This window comes from Notechis scutatus, chromosome 4 (assembly GCF_049901735.1).
Source record: "Notechis scutatus isolate UNSWTSFEM ecotype Mainland chromosome 4, rNotScu1.2, whole genome shotgun sequence".
NCBI lineage: Eukaryota > Metazoa > Chordata > Lepidosauria > Squamata > Elapidae > Notechis > Notechis scutatus.
The window spans coordinates 123,904,890-123,921,620 of NC_142012.1; the positions used below are offsets into that span (position 1 = coordinate 123,904,890).

At 37.1% G+C, this 16,731-nt stretch overlaps 1 protein-coding gene across 2 annotated transcripts in view; it reads right to left on the reverse strand.

Moving 5' to 3' along the window:
- MMS19 (MMS19 cytosolic iron-sulfur assembly component) overlaps positions 1 to 16,711 on the reverse strand; it is a 27,845-nt gene extending 11,134 nt beyond the window's left edge. The window contains exons 1-17 of one of the 2 annotated variants that reach the window (XM_087964704.1): positions 16,582 to 16,694; positions 16,190 to 16,289; positions 13,373 to 13,421; positions 10,581 to 10,681; positions 8,561 to 8,646; positions 8,113 to 8,187; positions 6,816 to 6,885; positions 6,603 to 6,731; positions 5,864 to 5,925; positions 5,614 to 5,700; positions 4,576 to 4,650; positions 4,367 to 4,444; positions 3,965 to 4,103; positions 3,546 to 3,700; positions 3,251 to 3,329; positions 592 to 717; positions 268 to 349 (exon numbers count right to left, since the gene is read on the reverse strand). In XM_087964704.1, coding sequence (XP_087820830.1) covers positions 268 to 349; positions 592 to 717; positions 3,251 to 3,329; positions 3,546 to 3,700; positions 3,965 to 4,103; positions 4,367 to 4,444; positions 4,576 to 4,650; positions 5,614 to 5,700; positions 5,864 to 5,925; positions 6,603 to 6,731; positions 6,816 to 6,885; positions 8,113 to 8,187; positions 8,561 to 8,646; positions 10,581 to 10,681; positions 13,373 to 13,421; positions 16,190 to 16,286 — 1,490 coding nt within the window. In that variant the 5' untranslated portion in view covers positions 16,287 to 16,289; positions 16,582 to 16,694. Of the gene's footprint in view, positions 1 to 267; positions 350 to 591; positions 718 to 3,250; positions 3,330 to 3,545; positions 3,701 to 3,964; positions 4,104 to 4,366; positions 4,445 to 4,575; positions 4,651 to 5,613; positions 5,701 to 5,863; positions 5,926 to 6,602; positions 6,732 to 6,815; positions 6,886 to 8,112; positions 8,188 to 8,560; positions 8,647 to 10,580; positions 10,682 to 13,372; positions 13,422 to 16,189; positions 16,290 to 16,581 lie in introns of both variants that reach the window. The other variant, XM_026673969.2, reaches the window with a different exon arrangement.
- Between the last annotated feature and the right edge of the window lie 20 nt (positions 16,712 to 16,731).

A 16,731-nucleotide genomic window follows, 5' to 3' on the forward strand; every position in this document is an offset into this window, starting at 1 on the left:
GCCATACAAACCCAAATATGAGGAATCAAATGGGATTACAACAGTACTTTTAGAAATGCCCTTTTTCTGTTAATTAACTTGTACAAAAATCTTAGATCAAGATATGGAAATCTGAAATTGAAGAATTTCCCAAATGGTATTAACTGGTGGAATTATTTTTACTATTTGTAAGCAAATTAGCAATGATACCCAATATTACAAAAAGGAAAAATGGTTTTTCAAAAATTCTTAGTAGTTTGTTTGTTTGATCAGGAGGATTGTTCTGACCTGATCTGGGAATCCGTTTCATTTAGGATGAACTGTGCAAAATGATCTGCAAGCTTTTCCACATCTGCAAGATCCAGAAGCTCTAAAACAGGGAAAATGCTATATTTTATTCTAGTTCTTGTGAAATAATCGCAACATATACCAAGTCCATTCAAATGATCAATTTGCTGGAAGCTCAGCTGTTAAGACTAGGAAACATGCTAACCAGCAAACCAGACACATGTATACTCACTAGCATCTAAAAATGCATTTGAGAGAAAAAAAGCATATGATATTTCCTCTACCTCCAAGAAATGCCATTTCAAACCAAAGAATAACACATACCTTGACGAGATCCTAGAAATGTCAGAATCTGGATCCCAACCAATTGAAGTTGAACGTTGGGCTCAGCTAAGGCAGAGAATACCAGAGAACACAGAGTGTCTTTGCAAGAAAGCAGTGGACTTTTGTCTGTAAAGGAGACAGAGAGAGAGAATTACATTTAATGAAGCAATCTTGAGTATATTCAAAACTAGAAGCAAGGTTTTTACTAGCATTGGTACTATAATAACAACTTTCAGTGTCAAACCAGTAATCTGTGAGGGTTGTAGAAAAATTTAAATTTTAAATTTTAAAGAAGTGAAAATCAAGCTCTAGGTCAGGGCTGTCAAACTCCCAGCCCAAGGGCCGGATGTGTCACACGCTGGCTACACCCACACAGTTTAGTGAGGAAGTTAGGGGGGAAAGTCCTGATCCATCATGTGATACCGCTGCGAGAATGTGAGTTTGACACCACTGCTCTAGTGATACAATACCACCATACCTACAAAGGAGGAAGCATCTTGAGAAAGTTAAAAGAATTTGAAACGTATGCAGAATCAAGAACATCTGAGACACATTTATAAATCAATGAAATATAATATGGTGACATAATAAATTTTAAAAATGTAAGACAAAATGGATTCAAAACTTCAAATAAATAATTACAGTGCATCAATGGAATGAGTTATAGCTATAAAATTAATTCCAAGCTACAATTTGAGGGAAAATTGGTACAAGAATTTTACAGATGATATATAGTATATCTCTGTCAGTGATTAACGAGATGGATAAACCATACAATAAAGGTGGTCCTCAGCCTATGACCATTTGTTTAGTGATCATTCAAAGTTACATCACTGAAAAAGTTATGAGAGAGCAGTCCTCACACTTACAACACTTGCAGTGTCCCCATGGTCAAATTATCAAAATTTGGTCACTTGGCAACCAGCATGAATTTATAATACAGGTAGTCCTTGACTTACAACAATTCTTTTAGTGACTGTTCAAAATTACAATGGTGCTGGAAAAAGGGACGGATGACTGTTTCTCACATGTACAACATTGTAACATCACTGTAGCCATGTAAACAAAATGCAGATGCTTGGCGACTGGTTCATCTTTATGACCTTTACTGTGTCCCAGGGTCATATGATCCCCTTTTGTAACTTTTTGATGAGTAAAGTCAATGGGGAAACCAGATTCACTTAACAACCTTGTTACTAAATTAACAGCTGCAGCAGTTCGCCTCACAACTGTGTCAAGAAAGGTCATAAAATGGGGCAAAACTCACTTAACGAGTGTTTCACTTAGCAACATAAATTTTGGGCTCAATTATGGTCATAAGTCAAGGACTACCTATAGTTGCAGTGTCCTGGGGTCATATACCGTATTTTTCAGAGTATAAGACAACCCTTTCCCCCCAAAAAAGTGGGTGGAAATGTCTGTGCATTTTATACAGCGAATACAGGCCTATTTTTGGCCTTCGAAAGCCTCCACGCGTTCCATTTTTGTCCTCCCTGGCGTCCAGAAGCACTCTGCAGGTCAAAACATACCCGTTTTTGGCCTCTGGGGGACCCATCGGGAAAGCTGAAAACAGGACCCACAGAGATTTCCGGGAGTGCTTCTGGATGCTGGGGAGGGCAAAAACAGGACCCGCAGAGGGTTTGGAAGGCCAAAAACGGGTGCATTTTTGGCCTGCAGTGTGCTTCTGGACACTGGGGAGGGTAAAAACAGGACGCCTGGAGGAAAAAAACTATTTTTCCTTGTTTTCCTCTGAAATGCGTCTTATGGTCCGGTGCATCTTATAGTCCGAAAAATACAACGATCTCCATTTGCAATCTTCCCAGATGACTTCAGAGAAGCAAAGTCAATGAGAGAAGCTGGATTCACTTAACAACCATGATTCACTGAACTGCAGTGGTTCACTTAACAACTGCCTTGCTAAGCAACAGAAATTCTGGTCCCAATTGTGGTTGTAAATTGAGAACTATCTGTAACTAATGGTAGCAATGCTACAATGAAAAAGGGACATTCTGGTCATGGAATGTAAAAAGCCCCCCCTCCCCCACAAAAAGTATTGGAAAAAATGTATGAAAAAATTAAAAAATGTTTAAAATAAAATTTTAAACTGAACTGAGACTATATGTATTTTATTAATAATTCCAGAGAGTATAAATAAAAATATCCCAGTCTATTAAGATAAATGCTGACATCGACAAAAACCAATTTGATACAGCACTGGAAAAATGAAACCCTGTCAACAACGTAAGAATGAAAAACCACTTTTACTACAGAATTAGAGAATATGCAGCTCTGGCAAAACTGATTACATATATTTATAAGAAAAGTTTGACTAAATTCAAGCAGGAGTGGTTCCTTTATGTATGATAAATCACACAGCAAGGCAGACTTAGAAATTTAGAATGAGGTTTTTAAGGAAAAGAGTTTTCCAGAATTTACCTCACCTATTACAAAGGATAAAAATTTCCCTATGTCTCTCCTCTTTCCTTCTCAGATTACTGCTCTGTCTCTATGAATGAAAATCATTTATCTCTGCAGAACACACCTCTGAGCAACAAAAAAACCCACAATAATATAAAGAAGCTGTTAAGAACAGTCTTGTTAGCAGAATACTTAAGTAAAAGAAAATTATGTCCTGGAAGGTAACTAAGCAGCAACTCACCTTCCTCCTCAGGACCCCACATTTGCCGTAACTCCAAGAAACCAAGCAACACCTCCAAGACTGTCCTGTGCTGACTACTCTACAAGAGATCAAGAGGACACAGGATGGATTGGAGAAATTTCCCTAAATAGAGGAAAAGACAAGATATGCAGACTTTTGTTCTAAATTGGAGTTCAACCGAACTATAAGCCTAGGGCATGATAGAATTGCCAACAAAATATACTGGGTCTGGAGTTACACGACCTTTTAAACCCAGCTCTTCAACAGAAAGTTTTCTGTCCCAATTTCTTCTCACCTGCTCATGCTTGGCATACTGTTCCAACAGCAAAGGAAGTACACTGCTTGTGATCTGGTAATAAGCCCGCAAAGAAGCTCCTGCGGCTGCCTGCAAGAGCTTAGCGCTTGGCCACACCAGTTTCATGTCAGGCTCACACAGATGGTGTCTGCAATCTAAAATAAACAAGATTGCTTAAGAGTAATAGCATACCTTACGAAGCAGTACCAATATTGTATTTATTCCACCAGGGTGATGACTGCCAACAGCATTAAAATTTAATTAAAAAAAAATTCTCTGCATCTGATTTTCTGATACCTTCTCCTTGAGTGCTGAGACCCAAATCATGAACTATTTTCTCTTTAAGGTGTTCAACAGCACGTCAAGGAGGAACAACAGAATACATATCATAGGAGCAAAAAAACAATGTAAAGGCTTACCTTGCAGAACTCCTCTAAGAAAGGAATCCAGAAGATCCTCATCATCAGCTCCAAGCACCATACGGGACAGACATGCTGACAGAGCTCGCAAAGCAGACAAGCATTCTGTTTCTATCTTCTCACTTGCTGTCTGGAACACCTATAAAAAGGTGGAGTCAGATCTTCTTGTTTTTGCCACCATGGATATATTTAGTTAGTATTACAGACGTCTTTAAAAAGCAAGCTTAATCTATTTCTTCCATTTCTCTCCATAGCTTCTTTAAATGTTATACGACTCACAACTATTCACTGTAAAACTGTATAAAGTCCCTCATGCAGTAGAGTGGAAAAGTTTACAATGCACCGTTCCCTGGAAGCTCAGTCTATTTCCCACCCCCCTCAAAATATACTACTTCCTCTTACTTCTGTGCGCAAGGATGACCAAAGGCTAGGGAGGAATTCTTTCAATTCTTTATGCCCATAGATCTTGGACGCAGCAATCTGTAAGGAGATTCACATAGAAATAATTAGCTGTGGGTCTTAATTGCCAATATATTGTACCATTTGGGCATAAAGTAAAACTAATTCCCATGGCTTAGGCAAATTTAATTATCACTATTGAATGCTCTCACCAGGGTTTGCAGGGAATCCAGCTTGGCACTTTGTACATCTGAGTCTATTTTCTCAATGAGCAATGGAAGTAGGAACTATAGGAGGAATAAGTAACAAAAAGCACATTTTGGAGAAAAAAGTATTAAAAAGCACATTGGGGGGATCTACTCTCTCCCTCTCTCTCTCTCACACACACACACACACAAAACAAACGCAAACACACACAAAACCTTCTAGAAGAATACAATCCTTCTAGAAGAACACAATGTTAAACCACTTTTGTATCATGCCAACAAAACCACACAGATGCATCCAGGGACATTACAGTAATTAGGCTTGAATGTGAATGTACTAGGAACAATTTTCCTTACTATTAACAAATCAGAAATCTTTCCCGAATATCAGTGTTGGTGGATTTATTTTCAACCTCTTATGGCAGGATGAGATGATCTGAATGACATAATCTACATATTATAGATTTGTCCCAAGGCTGAGGGCCTTTTTCTGTGTGTAAAGTAACATGTAAACACTGAGAAGCTTCTTGCCTAATTTGGGCACCGGTGAGCAATGTATAAAAGGGCAGATATCTTAGACAATGGTAGAAACCCTTGGAGGTTGAAGGTGCTGTATTTATATTGTGTCAATCCAAGCACATAGAAGCTGGAGGAAGAATCTGAAGCTGAACCCCTGGCAGGATTAACCAGGTTCAGAAAGATCTGCAGGACAAAACTAATTGGTGAACAAAGCTACTATATTAAGAAGGAAACAGCCTCACTAATATGCTGGAATTCCAAAAGGCTCAGAAGAGAGTAATTTTGTTTCTTCCTTCCTTTCTCTCTACTGTAAAAACAAGCCCAATAAACAAAAAGCTCTCTACTAGAGTCAGCATATCAAAATTGTAATAAAGAGCACCTGTATGAATCAGGGAGCGACAACAATTACAATTTACTTGAAAAGCATTGTAACAATAAGTTTAACTATAAGTGAGAAATGGTGTCATGAAAATTCATGTCCCTTTTCACGTTATCCAATAACTGCGCCTATTAAAACTGTCATACTTCAGCAAAAACGGGGGTAGAGGTCAGCACTGCCCGCAGACTGAAAATCAGGTCTTCTCTCTGGATTCCATGAGGATCATTGGAGGGCTAGAACAAAATCAAAGATTGAAGATATTATGAAAGTCATCTTGTTGAATAAACCTCTTTATAAAAAATATCCTTCATAGCATATATTGTTACGTTTCAGCACCCATATTTCAGTTTGAGAACTGGTTATAAGACAAACTTGTCATCTGAACAATTCACTCACAGGAGTAAAGTCAATAGGGAAGTAGCAGGAAGTCACCTCAAACAGCTCTTCTGCAAAAGGCCCTGAAAATTATAAACATAACAGTATGGCATTTGAGTCACAATTTCATATTAAGTCATTGCAAATTATAGAGGCTCAAATTCTGGACAGGATCTATATTTGAAGTTCACCTGGTGACATAACTGTGAACACCCACAACTCAGGAGATTTGTCTTAGAGCTTAACACAAGAAAATCTATAACTTTGATTCAACGGTTTTTACTTTAAATGTATTTTAGCTATTTTCCATGTTTAATATCCCTCCTTACTAGAATAAATTCTCATAACTAAGAGGGTAGAACTAGGGGTTTCTAAAATCTTCCAATCTGGACATAGCTCTTGTCAGATAGTTCAAGAACATTCTGTTTCCATTTGGACACGGCCATTCCAGAGAGTAGATTGACTGTTTTCACAAACAAATAATCCAAACTGGAAGTTGCTTAAGATATTTTGAGGGGTAAACTGGTTGAAATACCCTCATTTTGCTTTGAACATTTCAAAACAGCTTCTGGTTCGAAGGACATGCTTCTGGAAACTAGTGAACAGAATTTCCTGTTCACCTCCAATGGGATGATCTGGAAAGGAACTGAATATGGAGTTCTCCAATCACTTTGTTCCTGAATCAATACATTTTGCATTTGTTATAATGGTAACACAAGCTTTTCTTTGGATGATTAACTTCACTTTGAGCTGAATTTACCTAGTGCATAGCCCTTTACAATGATGTCTCGAACAATCTGGAAGGCTATTAACAGGTTGCGTGGGTCTTTCTCTCCATCCATCACTTGAATAAAGCCCAAGGTGAAATCAGCACCTAAACCTTTTAGCTCTGTGGAAAAAAAGCAGCAAATAAGACTCCACGGTTTTCAAGTTGGACATGTGACTCAATTACTTCCAAAAATACTCTTCTCACCTGTCTCTCGGTTGCTCATGAAATTAGTGATGATACTATAGACAGTATGACGATTTAACTGTAGCATAGACTAAAAGAAAAGAAAGGCATGGCTATTCAAATAATCATTATTCACATATTCTTAAAATCATATTTTATTAGACTCTTTTGTTATTTCCATTTCTTCTAAGGTAAATTTATTTGTACTTTATCTACTGGTACAGAGGACAATTCAGATTAATTAAATGCAAGTCAAAGCTTATGCCTACAATCTGTATTAGTGCAGAGATGGTCAAAACTTTTCTTCATTCCATTTTTTTTGTCTCATTTTTAGTGCAGCTCTATATACTTTGCTGCTTCTTGTGAACCCCAAGATATTTTAGTTCCAATATAAGTGTAATGCACATAAGAACTTCCATTCACACATTACAGATAGTTCTCAACTTACAATTCATTTAGCGACCATTCAAAGTTACAATGTCATTAAAAGAGCTATGTGTGACATTCTTCACACTTACAACCATTGCAGCATCCCATGTTGCACCTAATTTAAATTTGGATGCTTGGCAACTGATTACAGTGGATATTTATGATGGCTGCAGTGTCCCAGGGTCATGCAACAACCTTTTGCGTCTTTCTGACAAGCAAAGTCAATGGGGAAGCCAGATACACATAACAATCATGTTACTAACTTAACAACTGCAGTGGTTCACTTAACAATTGTGGCAAGAAAGGTCATAAAATGGAGCAAAATTCATTTAGCAATTGTCTTTCTTAGCAACAGAAACGTTGGGCTCAATTGTGGTCATACCTCTATATACAACAGTAAGACCTATAATATTAATAGTTTTAGATTTAATCTCAAGGGTCAGTTGTCCAGCCTCACTTTGTCCCTGTTTTAATTATGCTATTACATAAGGACATCATTTGAGAAATAGAATGTAAGAAAGAACATGTCAGAAGCAATTAAGAACGTTTATACAGAAAACTGATTTGAACTGACATTTAATGTATCTAATAAGTCATATCTGCATTATATATGCCAGAGTCATTGAACAGACCACGGAGACCATTCTTTCTATTATAATATCAGTGGATCAGAACGTGACTTCAACTTGCAAAGGATTATAAAGATTCTTTAGCAGAATTTGACATATTCAGTCTCTGACACCAAAACGAAGAGAAAGCCCCTAGCTACATATTAATATTTAGTCACTGCAGGCATGAGATGCTATACAGTATAAGCAGTGCAATAATAATGACTGTTGGAAAGAATGTTGAATCACATATACAGAATGTAAAGGATTTCCATCCTCACCTGAACGTGAACTTCCTGAAAGATAGCTTTGAGAACAGAAACTGCCAGTCCTGGAGCTAACACTACACATTTGCTCTAAAAAGAGGAAAAAATATGATAAATGTCCAACTTCATTAAGAGATGGCTATCTGCAGTAGTTCAGAATCAGAATCTCAGCAAAGTCGATTTAATTCAAATTGTGGTTAAGTCATTCATCTCTGTTAGGAAGATTCTGCTACTTATTTTTATAGAAAAGGTGTACACATTTTTACTAATAATTTTACAAAGATAAAAAAAAACACTAATATAAACTAAGAAAAATAGTGGGGGGAATCAAAGTCCAGAGAAAAAGAAAATACAGGGGGAAAAAGATACAGAAACACACGAAACACACCAAAGATAGCCACTGTCATTTAGATCCTGGAAATTTCACATAATGAACTATGTATCACTGATAGTAAATTCTCACCAGAGCTTTTAGTCCCTGCAGCACAGAAGGAATGACAAGGTGATTGTCTTTTAGACGGTTCTCATAGAACAAGACAAGTTGGGTCACTGGAATAAAAACATTAATATTACTATAATTAACAATTAAAACATTATTAGCCACTGTGCTATATTAGTAAGCAAGTTTTCAAATCACACATTAGGAATTAAAGCTAACAAACTGACATCTTGGTCAGACTTGGAACTACAGGACAAAAATGGGCAATAAAGAAGTATCACAGATTTCTTGATGATGTGAGATTCATCTTCCTTTGGGTACTCCCACATTCATTTAAACATTTGGTGATGATAAATACAGTTCCCATAACAAAGAAAAACTCCAGAAGACAAACTGCACATAACCAACCACTTATCACAAAGCACGCTTCTCAGTGCAGAATCACAGTTCCAATCATTTGTTCTTAGCACGGCAAACACAAGAAGGAATGTTCTCTTGAGACAGCTGTAAGCTACGTTAAGGAGGCCCTGAGAAAATACCCAGTGATGAACACTGTCAGGGATGATGTGCATTTATGGATAGTATTATATGTTTGTAAACAGAATCAAAAATGCCAAAATTCATAATGCATTCTCAATTCAGGAACAGCCAAACAATTCAATCAATCCCTCTTCTTTTTGTGTCACTACAGTTCGCTTCCCTGTTAAACTTACAAATTATTCACCTCACTCCTTTAAATAGGAGCATGCAGTGCTTTAGATTTCCAGGCAAAAAGATGTGCCGAAGTAGGGAAGTACATAAACTATTATAGCAATACAATTTTTTCAGGGACCAGCTGCCAATTGTAACTATCACACAATAGTGCTCTCTGCTCTCACTCCAAAGTTTCTTTTTGCCTTCAAATCCAAAAAGTTACATAGTCTTACTCTTTGGTTGAACATATGAGATATTGTTTAATATTAAGATGCTTCTTATCTTCTCCAAATAAACATAATTGTTTATCACATATGCACCAGTTAATAGTGGCATGGTACATATAAATGCCTTCGGGCACTCAAAACTGCCACAAAGGTAAGATAAAGTAAAAAGTAAATCACACTGCAGTTTAAGTGTTTGTAAGGATGAGGAAGAACCACATAAAATTAAAACATTCTAAATTTTACACATACACACACAGAGAGAGAGAGAGAGAGAGAGAGAGAGAGAGAGAGAGGGAGAGGGAGGGAGAGGGAGTGAGGGAGTGAATGTCTCGTAGTCCTCAACTTATGACTATTTGTTCTGTGACCATTCAAAATTACGATAGTGTTTAAAAAATTGGACTTACAACCCATGACCAAAGTTATAGCCACTGCACTGCAGTGCCTACATAGCCAGGTGATCAAAATATGGTCATGTAGCAGCCAGCCTGCATTTATGATCAGAGGGATGTTTCAACTCCCTCCACCTGCCTATCTCTACTCCTTGTTCTTTTGGCCCCTTTGTTCTGCACCCTTTGCTGCCCTTTGCTATTTTCTTATGCCTGCTGCTGACCAAGCAGGCCGGCCCTGGACTTTTTTGCAAGGCAGCGGCTGGCCAGAGAATGCATGCAGTCTTGTCCAAATTGTGTGTGGCTTTCTTGAAAGACTTTGAAGCCTTCCAAATCCTTGTGAGGACACGTACTATTTGGACAAGTCTGTGCATTATTTGGAAAATGGCATGAAGGGTCTTGCAAAGATGGTCTGGTGTGGCAAACAGTTTTGTGCAAACCCAGGATGAAGACACTGAAAATCAGCTGGCATGGCAGAATGCAGGACAATGAGAATGGCTAGACTGGGATTCCCTGTTGAGGACTATCTGTATCGCAAAATATAAAATAGTTGTATATGTGATCCTACAGTTCAGTTTTACCCCACAAGGATGCGCATGTCAAAGGCTACCAAGTCAGTGAATTATATTTGCCTACACATATGCTCCTGATCGTTGAATAACACTGAATAAAAACTGAGGGAAGTTTTGTGCCTGGTGAGGAAATTTAGCTCACTGTGAGAATTATATTTTGTCCCACCTTCCTGCTCTTGGAGGAGGGAATAACACTGTAGAAGGACCTCAGAGAGCACTTGAATGCCCTGTGCCCGCACTTGAGAATCCTCATTCTTCAGAGGAGTTCTGCATTAGGAAAAAAAGAGGAAATGTTTAGAATCAAGCAAGTAAAGAGGAAAATATTGTATTAGCAGGAAGGAGTTGGAGTGAGATTTCTCTTACTTGATCAATCACAATTTTAATTATATTGCATCAGAAATTGCTCTGATAAATTATCATTAACATATGCATATATTTTTCTGAACCTCCAACTGTCATTCTTTCTTTATTCTTTTCAGGCAAGAAATGTTTTTTGAGATGTCCTTATTACATTCTTTGACTAATTCAGAGTATTTCTGGGGCCCACCCAAAAGTAGGATGGGGTGGTGGCTCAGTGATTAAGACGCTGGGCTTATCGGCTGGAAAGCCAGCAGCCCAGGTTTGAAACCCGAGTGCCACACAACGGGGTGAGCTCCCATCCTCGTCCCAGCTCCTGCCAACCTAGCAGTTCAAAAGCATGCAAATGCAAGTTGATAAATAGGTATCACTTCGGTGGGAAGGTAACAGCACTCCATGACATTATGCTGGCCACCTGATCACAGAAATGTCTTCAAACAGCGCTGGCTCAGTGGCTTTGAACCAGAGATAAACATTGCCCCTATAATTGACAATGACTAGCAGAGTAACATTTGCAGGGACTCTTACCTTTATCCCAAAGTGGTCACCTAACTAAATTGCTAATTCCTTCCCTTTTATTTGGCTGTTGACAAATATTATGTTGGCTTAATAGCCAGCTACTGTCTCTTGCTACTAAGGTACACTATAATAATTGAGCCTGTAGGCTAGAAAGTTGGAACATTCAAACTCCTCCTACTAGAAGCCCTCTGGATTTTACACCCTGATTCCACTTCTGCTTTGATGTAGCAGCTTGGTAATTTCTCTTGACATCACCCATCTTTGGGGGGCAAATCAGTTGCTGTCATCTCCTTACTTAGTCAGAAAGAACAAGAGGACTCTCAAAACTAGTATTGCTTTTCTAGTGTCTAAATGAAAATAATTTCAATAACAATCCCTCCCAGCAATGTAGCGTAGAAGTAAATGAATAGCAAGAGTCAAGTCTTTCTCTCTCAAACTGTTTTAAAAAAAGGAGAGAAATAAAATTGCATTTTTACATTGCACCTTAAAATGCATACATTCATTGTTGTAGAAAAAGATTTACAAAATTGTCTTGTAACTGAACTGAAAATCTACAAGGCAATGCAAAATAAAACTTTCAGGGAGATCGCAAGATGGTGCTGATCTGCTACAAAATAGGAATTTGTTAGAATCTCAAAAATAAATTCTGCAGGGAGTTCAATTTATTACAATTCATAATATTATACACACAAATATCTTCATGCTAAGGCTGAAGGCTGAAATTATGCAGAATTCACAATTTACACAGAAAAATTATAATTTAAGAAAACTACAATTACCTGTGACTTAAAACTACACAGAATAAAAATAAAGAAACAACCTAAAGAAAATGCTGTCTCAGATGTGTATCCATTAAAAAAAGAACAAAATAACCTTTTTTCCTATATATTCCCTTTTTTATCTGATTGATATGTAATGAGCTACACTTTGTATAATTTCCAAAAATTTCCACTTGACTCATAATAGCAAACACAGGTGATAATATGAAAAAGAAGTAAAGGATATGCCACTAAATACACCTCTATGTCTCATTCATAAACATCTACATGATCCTGCCTTTTCCAAATAATGCAGAAAAGACAACCTTTTCTATTAATGAAAAGAACAGGGTATCACATAAAGCAGAGTTCCTCAATCTTGTTAGCTTTGTGGATCAGGGGCAGGGGAAGAGGAGATGGCTACCCACATGCATGGGTAAGTGTGCGCAACATTTGCGCGAGTGACAGATACACATGCCGCCGCTTGCACAAATGGAGTGCACATGCGCTTGCTTGCTACTCCCATGATAAGAATGCGTATGCTCACATGCCACTTCCATGGCCTGGTTCTGAAAGACTCAAGGTCCAGTGGTGGGCAGCAGCCCAGAGGTTGGGGACTCCTGACATAAAGTAAATGTTAAAATCCAGAAGCTAGCCATAAGAATATCCTTATGAAATACAGTTATCATTAGCAGTTCACATTAAAAATTGTATTTTACATAGACTAAACACACTGTATCTGAGAGATTTGGCCAAACCATTCCAGCAAGTCATGATCAAGTCATGTAGTGTGATCTGGCTTTTGGTTGCAAGAAATGTAGATTGGTCTTAAGAGGCACACTCAGTATGACATGTGTGTCAATCCATCAGGAAAATCTTCCCATCACTATCCTCCCTAGAATCATGCTCACACTTGAATTCAACTGCAGAATACCCACCTAAGCCTATTTAATCTTCCCTCTATCTTCCTTCCCAACCCCACATCCACTTGTCCTTTATTCAACCTCAAAATCACAGTCCTTTTGGTTCTACTAAAACTAGTCTTTATTACAGAATGTTTAGTATATGTACAAAGAGATTATTATATTTAATCTTGTGCATATTACATGAAATCTTGTGAAGATTTATGTGTCCTTCATACTTGGATAGCATAGTATACATTAGTGGTAAAAAAAATCACTAACTTCATTCAATCAGACTGATTTCTTAAAATTTTAGTACAATTTTGATATCCTTTATGTTGCTCTATTAGTACGTAGACATGCTGGACATCAGAATATATATTACGTATGTAGAACATAGATTATTGCAGTTATCTACTTACCCCAAGATTTCCACAACATCTAAGATGGAACATGTTCCTGCCTTCACTCCTAAGAGAAAAAGGAATTGAAATTGTTAATTTCTAGTTCCATTTTTACACAGGGAAAAATGGGAATATATATACTTTAAATCCCAGTGTAACTTGTCACTCAGTGTTTGTTCAATTAACAATTAAGACACTATGTCTCAACTAACTCAATCTTGCCTCGAGTTAACCTAAATTGTCTTATATCTTTAAGTTACCTACTAGGGAATCAATGACTTACTTGTGTTGTATGTTACTGACATTCAAAAATGAGCCAGGTTACTATGGGAATACAGTCTTACGCAATGACAAGTTGAACATCTAGTGTGCTCAGCATGTAGGATTTTCTAACAGAGGCACCTTCCTATGCTTTTAGCTTGTTTTCTGTGCTGAGCATAAAGAAGAGGCAAAGAATGTCCTATCTCTGTATCAGGTATATTACTTTCTCCTTACAATTCCTAATTATCTAGGATTACACTAGTGCTTAACACAAGACTAATTCTTTTTTTTTTTTTTTTTGCCATAATGCATTGCTCAGGTAAAAGCAATCACTATAATGTATTTTATATCATTTGTCATTAGAAAGGATCCAGGGATATCTCCAAAATGCTTTCAAGCCACCAAGATTAACTATAGTATATTGCTAAACATATTGCCAGTTCAGCAGCACAAAAAAACCCCTGTCTTTGCAGAAATCATTTGACACTAACAAGAACCAAGTAGATGAATGATATGTTGGTAAATAGTACTGTATGTATTCCCACCTATCTTTAATGTGACCAGATTGTAAGAATAAGCTATATAGGTTGGCATTTTCAGCCTACATGTACGATCTTAGAAACCATGCATACTGAGAAACCATGCACACCTGTTAAGACTTGAACAAATCAATTAGGTACTTATATTGCCTCTTTAAAAACGTATTAAACAAGGGTTATAGAAACTACAGTGATAATGAACAGAAACATCAGCAACTCTTATAGTGGACAAAGTTCACTAAATTTCTTCAGCTTTTCATCTAGAATTAAAAAGTATTATAATATAAAAAGTATTATATAATTATAACATTGAATATTTTAAGGCAAGCATTGCCTATCATTTTTCTTAAATGTGACATTTTCATGACAATATATTTTGTTGTGTATGTAGAAAAATGGCATCTGAACACTGAAGAAAATAATTACATTAGCCAAGTTCAAAACAGTCCCTCTAATAAATATTCTTAACTCTTTCATTCCCAGAAGAGCATACATCCAAGTATATTATTGTGCTTCTACAATATTAGTAACAATAGAAAGGCTTGGATTTCAGCTCCTCATGAAATACGGAGTTAAGCCATTGGAATTTAGGCCTGCAATTATTTTTACATTCAATATATGCTTGTTATCTTTGTGCCATGCACTTATTTACAATATAGTCAAGTCATAGGGTCTGAAATTTCAAATGTAAAATCAGAAAAATATACATTTATACCAAAAAGGTCACAGTATCCACAATCTTTACTGAACAACTGCTTTATCTTACTAGCAATGAGGAAATTTGCACATAGAAAAAAGTAAACAAGTTTATAAACAAAAATTGGTCTAATTACAATAGAAAAAGAAATATTGTATAGAATCTTTTCAAAATCTATCCCAGCACTGAATTCATTAAATAGCTAATACGCTGCTAAATAGTTCCCTGTAATTTTTGCATTTTACCCATGCAGCCTGCACTGCCTACAGTATATCCCTGTTGTAGAATACAGTCCGTGGGAAATAGAGAACTGTATTATTCTTACCAGTATTATCTAGATTGAAAGTTAAGGAAAACGAGTTATTTCATTCACTTTCAAGATGCAACCAACCTTTGATTTAACTAATCAGAGAAAAGCAAAACAGAATGTTAAATCCAAATAGGATTTTATAAATGTGTACTTTATGCATTTAATATGTGCATAAAATGGTAAACAGAATTTTATGCAGGCATAGAAAATACACACATATTTTCTGTTGTGCTGGAAACCTGCTAAACCAAGATCCACTAAATCAAGGATTTACAGTATTTCTCCCCTACCCAGCTAGAAGCAACACCCTTTACTGTTTAGCCCTGTTGTTATTTATTTGTAATGGGCACCAAAACCCATGATAAAATCCCACAATCCTTTTCCCAAGTAAACTGTCAAAAAGTTCCAATTCAGATTGGAATTCAAAATCCAAGGTATTAAACCAAAACATAAGCATGTATTTTTCATAGTTTCTAATCACACTTGACATTAAGAAAACTCTTCATGAATTCGAAAGCCAAAAAACCCACTCTTTTGTAAATAAAAAATGGGATCAAATAACTGCTTGCAACATGAAAGAATAACCAAGTTCAGTTTAGAATATCATGGTACCTACATAACTTGATCTAGGATGTAACCAATACCCATAAAATGACTGGTTGCTATAAATGACTGTGCTGCTAGGAAAACTATTCTTCCAGTCTTACCTAAACAAAACAAAAAAAATACATAGTGGAATGTGTCTGTCCACCTGGCCAAATGTGAGAAAGAATCCTTCATGCACTTTCCTTTCCGTTATGTATTTCAGAGAATGCTACACTACATGAAAATGAAACCATTTTTTCCTACCTAAAAGCTTTATGATAATGTCGACAATATTTATTTACATGAGTCTTCGTTATCCTTTTTTTCAAACCTCGTCTCCCCCATTCACTTATAGTTTCAAAGACAACCAAGTCTGGGAAGGGTTCTTTGAACGAAGAACTGATTCATTTTTTTTCCTTTACCAAAAGTAACACGTGCCATACCCTGCAATACCAACTGCTTCACTTTATGAACGAACAGCTTGCTTGTGCTCGACTTCCACCGATTATAATTGCTGGATACAGAGGCGGATAAACGCATTTACTATAGATGGGAGAAAAAAACCACTCTAAAAACCCCAGGATTAATTTATTAAGGGTACTATTGAATTACACTCCTGAGCATAATTTCCCAAGAAGTCTCTTCACCCCCACACACCTAACTTCAGCATTTCATCTTCTCTAATCTCGATCATCCTGCCTTCCTCTCCATTTTATTCACCATGTATTTCAAAGCCCTGAGTAGTCCTTCTTGCCCTACAAACCTCGTTTTCTGCATGCACTGCAGAAACACGCCTGCTCATTTCCATGCTATTTCTATTCACACCTGACCATACCTTCAGCCGCCTTCTTGGCCGCGTTTTCCCATTCCCGCTCCTGTAACAGGGAGGCAGGTTTCCCTTTGGCAACGTGAGCCCCTCCGGCCGCCATGATAACCTGAGAAAAAAAAGGGGGGAGGCAAGAAGCAGCAACCGCGCGTGCGCGTC